This window comes from Hoplias malabaricus, chromosome X2, assembly GCF_029633855.1.
Source record: "Hoplias malabaricus isolate fHopMal1 chromosome X2, fHopMal1.hap1, whole genome shotgun sequence".
Taxonomy (NCBI): domain Eukaryota; kingdom Metazoa; phylum Chordata; class Actinopteri; order Characiformes; family Erythrinidae; genus Hoplias; species Hoplias malabaricus.
Genome location: NC_089819.1, coordinates 8,570,671 through 8,580,934, shown reverse-complemented (window position 1 = coordinate 8,580,934; position 10,264 = coordinate 8,570,671). Strand labels below are relative to the sequence as shown.

The 10,264-nt window shown below is 37.0% G+C and overlaps 1 protein-coding gene across 1 annotated transcript; it reads left to right on the top strand.

Annotated features, from left to right (window-relative positions):
- The first annotated feature begins 4,472 nt into the window (after positions 1–4,472).
- Positions 4,473–9,531, top strand: LOC136677094 (RING finger and CHY zinc finger domain-containing protein 1-like). Its single transcript, XM_066654501.1, has 8 exons — positions 4,473–4,544; positions 5,640–5,759; positions 6,063–6,178; positions 6,329–6,407; positions 6,649–6,752; positions 6,840–6,869; positions 7,184–7,304; positions 8,843–9,531. Exons 1-8 carry the CDS (start codon positions 4,494–4,496, stop codon positions 9,035–9,037), a joined length of 816 nt encoding a protein of 271 aa, XP_066510598.1. The 5' UTR covers positions 4,473–4,493; the 3' UTR covers positions 9,038–9,531.
- Positions 9,532–10,264: the final 733 nt, after the last annotated feature.

Genomic DNA, 10,264 nt, shown 5'->3' with positions numbered 1-10,264 from the left:
CCTGCAAACCTGCTTAGGTCAGGACCTCAGGTGATACATCATATGGAGCTACAAAACTAGCCTCCATGGCTAGCTACATTTAAATTACTTGCACTGTGTCCAGAAAAGTTGCCCCTTTGAGTATGCATACCCTAAAGTGTCCACAAGAGAAGACTTTCTGGAACAGATTCCAAATGGCAAACTCACAATCCCAGAAACATGCAGATAAGCAGTACGTGCAGCCTTAGTGAAAGAGACCTCTCTCAGTTCAGTCACACCAAATTTCTAGAGTCCCAAGGATAGTATATGAAGTTCTGAAAGAGGTAACAAACTGGCCACTTCACTGTCCTATAAATTGATAAACAAACCTATAAATAAATCTAATAAGCGCAACCTCACCAGACATGAATTGCTCAAGGCTTCCAGTCAGAAAGTGACTCCACCGTCTGAGTAACACGTGGGAGGAGTATTACAGCCTTAATGTTACTTTATTTAAAGCAGGAAGACACCAGAAGGAAGCAGGAGTTGCCCGACCAATGGCACCAATGACAGCAGTCTGTTGAATGTTTTAAATGTTAATGCTAATTATCCTCTGGTAAGCCTCTGCCCCTCTGTGTTGTAATTCAGGATTCTTGGCTCCCTTTGACTGATCCATGAGTCTCTAAAATTATATTTAAAAAAACAAACAAACAAACAAACAAACACATTTTATGACTAAAACAACATATAGGCCTATGTCAGAAAAAAATCTTACTGTACTCTAATGTTTGGCTTGTCATGAATGTTTTGAGTACTGTTTGTTAGATCCCAAATAATGAATGAATTTCCAAAATGTCAAGGTTTTCTGGTAAAATAATTTATCCATTGGAGATTTCGGACCACAGTGGTGTTATATTTTTAATAAACTGTTTTGCCCAAATAAAATCATAACATACATCAGGACTATTAGAAATAACAGAACCATTTATTGACACATAATAATCTTGTTAGAACCATGCTAAATTATATACTTCTATTACTTGTTAGCTTAGCATTAGTGTAAAATTAAACACTTAGCTGACTGATTACATTTGGCATAGGAAGTGAACATGTGTAAATGTAACTTTATTGCCAGACTATACTATAAAATGCAGAAAAATAAAGACCCCAGAATTGCTTTATTTATCCTAGTGAAACCTTTAGTAATTAGGTTGTGGGGTTTTAGTAGGATAAGGACATTAGCCTGTCAGTCTGGAGCAGCCGTAGTGTAGTCATGTGTAAATGGATCTCTGCAGACTAGATAGCTTTTTATAGAATAACCTTCTAACTACACCAGTTAAAACAAAATCCAGTGTATAAAACACCGACCTACAATTCACTGCTCCCATTAAAATTGAAACAAGTTGGTTTGCTTGGATTTGTTTTAGTCGTCACCACTAGTTTTCAGTATGTTATATTTGAATCTGTAGATAAACTTTAAATAATAATTCATTCATTCATTCATTCATTATCTGTAACCACTTATCCAGTTCAGGGTCGCGGTGGGTCCAGAGCCTACCTGGAATCATTGGGTGCAAGGCGGGAATACACCCTGGAGGGGGCGCCAGTCCTTCACAGGGCAACACAGACACACACACATTCACTCACACACTCACACCTACGGACACAGTCGCCAATCCACTTACCAACGTGTGTTTTTGGACTGTAGGAGGAAACCGGAGCACCCGGAGGAAACCCACGCGGACACCATACCAACTCCTCACAGACAGTCACCCGGAGCGGGAATCAAACCCACACCCTCCAGGTTCCTGGAGCTGTGTGACTGCGACACTACCTGCTGAGCCACCGTGCCGCCTTAAATAATAATAATAATAATATATTGTATTTATACAGTTATATTCAAGAACCCAAAGCACTAACAATAAAAGTACACCCACCAAAAGACATTCATTCATTGTCTGTAACTGCTTAACCAGTTCAGGATTGTGATGGGTTCGGAGCCTACCTGGAATTACTGAGTGCAAGACAGGAATACACCCTGGAGGGGCACCAGTCCTTCATAGGACTCCACATTCACACCTATGGAAACTTTTTGGGTCAGCCACCTACCAAGGTGTGTTTTTGGACCTTGGGTGGAAACCTATGTAGACACAGGGAACCCACAGCCTTCAGGTCCCTGGAGCTGTGTGACTGTGACACCACCATGCCGTCCCCACCAAAAGACAAGCATACCATGTAAGATGCTTTATAAGATAGACTGAGACACCAGGACAACACAATATTCCATTACTGATTAATGGGCACCAGTATTAAACCACAAAAAACTTCAATGATTTCAAATATTTTTGCAGCAGAACTGTATGTCCTACAGAAATACTCCAGACCTGTATAGGAAGGAATTATACTTTTATTCAACTAGTCATTTAGGTTTGCAGTGTAGGCTTATATTATATTATTAAGAGATATATTTTGTCAGCTTTAGACCAGGTACATTACACTTTATCACAGTGTCAGAAAACACATAATGAATTTATTAGAGAATACATCACACATAAGGTTAGCTCTATATTAGACGCATGGATCCAAGGGAAAACCACAAAACTAAATGACTGGACCTCAGAGACCAAACATGCCGTGTGTGTGTGTTAAATCACAATCCCCCACTGAATGTATTAGCACCACCACCTGTCACTTAGTGTTTTTAGGACTTTAAGGCTCTCTTGCTTAATACAGTAATACTGTATTAAGAAAAGGCACCCCAACACACTGGCCAGACATACTGCATGAAAAAACTCTACATTAAAATAACCCATTTTTTATTAAGATATTCAGGGTGGTTTGGCACCGCGACCGTGAACTGGATAAGCGGTTGCAGATAATGAATGAAAAGGTTGTTTGGTGTAAAATGCTCCATTCATTAGGAATGTGTTCAGGAAAATAAACTGCAGAAATCAGCATATGTTAAAGTCTTTCAGCTATTTACTCATAAACATGTAACCAGGATATTTGAATAGATACAAGGACTGGGTTAAATCGACATTTATTTTTATCAAATCTAGATTCTTTGAAGAGAAGGACTGATTTAATTCAACTTGGATAATATGTAAAAAAGATAACATATACAAGTAAATAAATACTTTCCATTCCCAGGAAGACAAAATGCAACAACTATTAATGATTTGGTGTTTTTGCTTTGGATAATATGTATATTGTATATGTCATAAAGTGTTAATCAATTTTTATCTCTTTAGTCTCTAAAAGGAAGGGTTAAACTTTTCTATTTACATAAAAACAGCTAACAAACAAAACAAATATCTAAATATTAAATAATATACACTGAACCGAGCTAGCTACATTTTATTATCTTTGAATAATAATAAACACTAACTGATATTTTTAACAACATTCTAATGCATGTATTTAAAGGGACAGTACAACATTTGGCTTTTGCACTAGACAACATTTCTTTAAGAGACCGTACAGCATTTCATTGTTTAATCTTATGAAATACACTACTATGGGTTACAAACACATTTGCATATGACCACCCTGCCAGCCTACAACAGCTTAGGAGTAATTCAGCACTGTACTTTTTGAATGAAGGACAAGGTAGACAATTAGAACAGATCTCATCTTAAAGGCACAACCACTTTACTTCTAAATGAAGTTGCAATTATGTATGTTTTTGGCACATAAATTCAAAGAAAGCTAAGATAAGCTATATAATGAATGTATATAGTGATTGTGTATCCACTATGCCACTATGAAGGGTCTTTAGAACTTCAGGCCAATATAAAATCCAAATACAAAGTCAAATGAAGAAACTGAGTATCTGAAATTTGGATGATCCTGTATTCTTAAATAGAACTGTGGTATCTGTAACAAATCCATTTACATGTAGACCAATCTGTTACATAAACACAACCTCTGATTTACATCCAAGGCCACGTTCCAGTGTTGTAGTTTAAACTATGTTGTGTGGTTCATGGCTGAATAGCAACAAACAAACAAACAAATTAAAAGTGGAATATAAGCACAGAAATTTGCAAACAATATTTGAGTGATTTTATATTAGTTTTAACATAAAGTGATATTTACAAGAGATTAATAATTGCTTTGTAGTCACTTAATGAATCAGTTTATTCCTAATAGAACATGTCTCCCATTTAGAGGCAGTTTTAGATTAATTTTAGATTTAATATAGAATATAGGACCCAGACAATGTTCGATATGTCTAACAGAGAGGAATTCCATGGACTGTATGAAGAAGTGGAAGAACTTCTTGTTTTGAAATCACGAATATGCAATAGATTACGGTTCATTATCAAATAGTGTCATTTGTGGCATAGAAAATACCCCATGAAATGTAATTCCTTATCGGCGATTAGTAGGCAGTATACAAAAAATCTGTATATTTAAAAAAATAAGATGTGCTTATATATTATATCTATGCTGTATCTGTGCACCACTAAACTATATATCACTGCAGGCTGGAGAGCAGCAAGTGGGTGGGACTTAAGGCTGTTGTACTAAAAATGGCCGCAGAAATTGGATGTCAACATTATGTTCGCAGCTGTTTGCTTAAAGTGAGATTCCTCTTTAATACATTTATCATGTTCCCGATCTGACATGGATTAAACATATATATATTAAACTTTCAGCATTGTTGTCTCACTATGAGCGGCTGTAGTGCGGTCGTTTTCTAATGTATTCGTATGTCAGTAAGTTAGCGGCTAACCATGCTAGCGTTGGCAGCGTTTGAATGTGTGGGCTTGTACACATTTTTAGGAAAGCCTTAAACATGACCTAACCTTAAAACTGGGCTTTGCTGTTTACACTTGTTTGAATAGAGTACGCTATTAACCGCCTATTTCCGGGGTCCAAACAACTAGCGTAGCTAAGTACAAGTTGGTATTTAAGGTGGAACGGATCATTCCAATATGAAGCTAGCTTCAGCGTGTTATTAAAGAGAAATTCTAATATTTTTTTCCAGATTTAGTGAACAATGAACGAGACACGATCTGAATAGAGTGTTTTGTTGCGGAAAGCCCAGTTTTAGATAGATTTACAGGGTCAAAATTGTTTACAGCTAGTGAATGGGACCAAACGTCCTTCACCAATAGCTCCTCGCGAAAAGTTACAACGCAGTGGTTCTGATCATGATTTAAAAAAACATATTTTAATGTCTGTGGCAGAGAGGAACATGTAGAGCAGTGTGGGACTAATGTTTAGTAAATGTATTGATTGGAGATTTTCATTTTTCTATATTATTCCATGTAAAACTTTTAGAATTTTGCTTTTTTATTTTCTCATCTAATAAGAATGATATCTTGAAGTCATTTCCATTTAGCCTACACAGTACTGTACAGTACTAAGATTATTATTATTATTATTTAAAACCTTGTATCAATAACTGTGATGCATGTATAAAATCATAAGTACAAAAAAAAATACAGTAAATTTTATTTTTTATAAAATGTTAATAACTACCATGGAGCTCAGAGTTTGTTACCAGATATCCTCCTTGACTGTAAGGGATTTAAACTAAACTGCCCAAATATAGCTTTTTAAATCTCATTTTCTAATATTTTGGCACAGTACTTACTCGCTAATGATAAAAGATCACTATTTTAAACATGTTTGGACCTTATTAAATAAGGCTGCTTTGTCTATGTCATCAGGCTCCCTGCTGTGGAAATTTTTATGTATGTAGACTCTGTCACGATGCTGAAGAGAATCATCAGATGGATCGATTCCAGGTGAAAGAAGTAAAGTGTGCAGTTTGCAGCTCTATTCAGCAGGTACATCCCTGTGTAAAACATACATACTTTGTTGTTGATCTATAAAACAATGTTCTGCCTCACTTGACGTGAGTACACCAGCTCCTGGATATACATATGCCCATCTGAAATGTCTTCTTAAATGAAGGGAATTAATAAGTAGTTTTTACCAGTAACAGCTTGTACTCTAAAGGGATACTTTTATCTTTGTGGTTCTGTAAGTTGAAACTATAGCCCTGGAGCTGAGAAACACTGAGTTTGAAACATAGTAGATAATTTAATGATAAATACAATTTATGACACTTAACATTTGTGGTGTTCTAGGCTCAGCAAGTGTGTAAAGCCTGTGGAGTCAAGTTTGGTGAATATTACTGCGACATATGTCATCTGTTCGATATAAACAAGAAGCAGTATCACTGCCAGCCCTGTGGAATCTGCAGGTATGAGGAACCAGATTACATTCGTATAAATTGGTCTTTTTATATTTTTATTTTTTAAATAAATGCTACAAAGCCATTTCTGATTGCCATATTACATGTGTTGTTTTAGTTTTATACAAATTCTTAGCTTTTTATTTCTGTTTGTCTTAGGATTGGACCTAGAGAGAAGTACTTCCATTGTTTGAAGTGTAATTTATGTTTGGCCAGCGATCTTCAAGGGAACCACAAGGTAAAAATATCTCCTCACTCTTAACTCATAGCTTATTCACTGTGTTAATCTACTGAATTTTGTGAATTTATCAAATTATGAGTTATTTATTTTTCAAGTGTTTCAGGTGAGATTACACGTGTTTATGCCTATGTTCACTGTAAGAAGAACAACTCAACACTGTGTGTTTGAAAGGACATGAGGCAATTAAGTATGATGTCTTATTTTTAATCTGCTGATATTGTTAATTTTATATTTTCAGTGTGTTGAGAATGTGTCAAGGCAGAATTGCCCTGTCTGTATGGAGGACATCCACACGTCCAGAATTGGAGCTCATGTCCTGCCCTGTGGTCACCTGCTGCACAAGTAAGAGCTTACAGTGACAACAATATACATACCACTATGCGGCCTACTGGTGATTCATGGAGGTTTAATTGATTTGTTTGTTTGTAGGACTTGCTTTGAAGACATGTGCAGAACTGGGTAAGTGCTGTGTCTGTAATACCCAGTATTTTGGTGTGAAATGCCTGATTATAGAAGCTCTGATTTCTTTACAGTGGGAGTATATGTCAGGCGTCTCTTTGTCTACAACATAAATATAGTATTTTATTTCCTCTCCACAACCCGCAACCACCAGTGAATTCCACCAGTCTAAAGAATTTCCTATTGAATGTTGATCCATAATGAAATACAGGCAAAAGTGTATAAAATTAGTATAAAAGTAAACTCTGTAAATTAAACTATACAATTAAACTTTAAAAATAACCTAGTCTTGTGTGTGTGTGTGTTTTTTCCAGAGCGTATCGTTGCCCTCTGTGCATGCACTCTGTTTGGAATATGGAGGAGTACTGGGAGAGGAGAGATAAGGAAATTGCTCAGTCTCCAATGCCTCCAGAATATCAGCATACTACAGTAAAGGTAGGATGCCTATACTCCCACATGAACCCAGCTGTTACAGTAAATCACTTGGAACCAGTTGCTTCAGCTCATACACTTTTCTCATAAAATTTGCTTGCATTGTTAGCTCCAGATTTTGTTAGGGATTAATGTGAATGGTTTTCAGTTCAGCTCCTCATTCTAAACTGTGTAGAACACTTTCTTGATTTTATTTACCTAGATAATGAAAAGCTATATGTAAACTCAGCTGTGAACAACGGGATAATAAATATGCAGCTTGTACTGTCATCAAAAGTGTTGCTTATGGAAAAGTGATGCAAAGTTGACATGTGTTATTTTTAGTACTCTGTAATAATCTTATGATTTACATGGTCTTTCAGATAGATTGTAATACACTACAGCAAAGCAGGGTGATATGGTTTCTACTGATTCATGTAAAGCACTCTAAGGTTTATGCCAGTGGTCACCAACCTTTTTACCTACAAGGTCACGCTTTGAAATCCGAACAAATGAATGATCTACCAGTGTAAATACCAGGCTTGGGCTACTTAAAAAAACAAAGCTGTGTAAGTCCCCATAGCCTCCAATAACATAAAATTAAACAGTTTACTTGCTGGGCAGCACGGTGGTGCAGCAGGTAGTGTTGCAGTCACACAGCTCCAGGGACCTGTAAGTTGTGGGTTCGATTCCCGCTCCGGGTGACTGTGTTCTCCTCGCGTCCGCGTGGGTTTCTTCCCACAGTCCAAAAACACACGTTGGTAGGTGAATTGGCGACTCAAAAGTGTCCGTAGGTGTGTGTGAGTGAACGTGTGTGTGAAGGACAGGTGTTCTGACATACTATGTGTACTGATAACTATCCTACAGCAGCCCTGTGCATGCTCCACAATTTTTAATGTTTTCATGTGTTTTTCATGTGATATATATTTTCCTCTGGTGCATTATACAATCTTAGCTTACTGTTATTAGCTTCAGCCTTCCAAAACTTTACATGCTGAAACAAATGTTCAAAAAATGATACATTTATAGACAATGTGTTGTCAATGTAGCTAGCTTTTAATTACCTCATCTTTACCTTCATGAGGGGGTTTTGGCTGTGCATGTCTCTATCCAAATGCCCTACCTTTTATTTAGGCAGCTGTACTTATGAAAGTACTCTACGGTCGCACGACTCGTCAGAACACCGGGGTTTAGTGTGACTATCGGTTGTGCTGTAACTATTAATCCACATGAAATATTTGTGTAATATCTCCCATCTTGAATACTGCACCCGTCAGCTCTGTCGTTGTGTTGGCTCAGACAGGCCAGAAACAGCACAGAGCCGCAGCACTATTAGTCAGGAACGCAAATTCGCGTATCAGTATTTGCGGACGCGAACCCTGCTTAAGTAGCTCGTGAGCCACTGCGGATACAGAATGACACAGGTATAGTAAGTTAGGACATAACCGAAGCAGTCATGATTTATCGCAATCGACTTGCATGGTCTTGGAGATCAACTGGTTGGCGACCACTGGTTTAAGCAAAGCTCTCAGCTTTTCTGACAAGTTGCAATGTGTTTACAGATCCTGTGTAATGATTGTCAGTATCACTGCACTGTTCCCTTCCATGTTTTGGGCATGAAGTGCAGCAGCTGTGGCTCCTACAACACAGCACAGGATGGAGGGCTGATACAGCCTGCAGAACAACAACCACCACAGCAACAATCACAACAGCAGCATCAGCAGCAGTCTGCTGAGCCTGAGTCAGAAACACAATGACCCAAGCTGCTTAAGATCCTCTTCACCTTTCCTTTCAGTCCCTTTTATTCTTTAAATCCTCTCTGGTTTACCCTAAGTCTGGGTTAGTACAAACATTAAAGGTGCAATCAGTCATTTTTCTAGCACCAAATGGTCTAAACAATATTTATGAATATTTAATTGTTTGATGATTATCTATTGTTTTAACCTTTTACTATATTGCAGATACTTTATCTCATGTGAACTTATCTCATTGCCTTTTAGCCTGCCATTTAAAGTAGGTGCCCTAAGTGTCAGTACGACAGGTATTTAATGACATGTAGAAAAATCACGGTAGAAAGCAGCTGATTGATCCTTTAGAGGCATACTCAAAAACATTTCAGCCTAATCTCCAGCAGCTGAGAATCATGAGGTCAGTTTCTACAGAGAATAAGTACATTTCATCTGAACTCACTGGCTCAAAAGTCCCGTAAAAAGAAGTCTGTTAACAGTTGCTGAATTCTGTATAGCCTAAATGCTTCAAGTAAATTTTTTAAAAAAACTACAAATCTGTGTTTTTGGTTCTTTCAGGGTCTAGTTTTTGACAGGAAGAATTTTAAAGGTTTCTTGTTATTCTCATGGGTACCACAAAACCTTAAGCAAAGTGAATGTGACTGAAAGTTTTTATATTGTGTTTTCCAGGTACCATCATGAAACAGCTTTTAATAAGACGTTACCTAAATCTGTCTCTTTCTAATATTTATACTATAGAATTTGAATTATGTGTGTAGGATAATTAAATAAAAATACTATAACACATATAGTATAATACTATATCACAATATTAAAGACAATTCCTTGATATGACGGTATATATTTCAAACCTAAATTTTCTGAGCTTTGAAAAGTTTGAAAAAGCAAAAGGCATAACTAAGCCACAGTTTTATTTATAAAAAAGATAAACGTTGTAGCTTACAGAGCAGGCATAGCTGGTTTTATTAACGCTGGCTTAGCCTGCAGATTTGGCTGTGCATGGTTTAATTGCCCTTCGGAACCTTGCCTAAGGAGCCAAGCAACTTTGAATCACCCCGTGGTAACTTGCGGAGTAACTGATTACCGTCTCTTTACTAAACAGCAACATAATTTAAATAGTTTATTTATGGAATTCAGCAACTTCACATGCCCTTCATGGATTTTATCCTACATAAAATGTTATTTAACTGTACTCTAAGAATGCAGCAAATGGGGATTAAGTTGGATAAAAGTACT

Coding starts and splice junctions, on each gene's coding strand:
- LOC136677094 (XM_066654501.1), top strand. CDS start 4,494: ATGGCCGCAGAAATTGGATGTCAACATTATGTTCGCAGCTGTTTGCTT. Junction 5,760..6,062: donor TTTGCAGCTCTATTCAGCAG/GTACATCCCTGT, acceptor GTGGTGTTCTAG/GCTCAGCAAGTGTGTAAAGC. Junction 6,179..6,328: donor CAGCCCTGTGGAATCTGCAG/GTATGAGGAACC, acceptor TGTTTGTCTTAG/GATTGGACCTAGAGAGAAGT.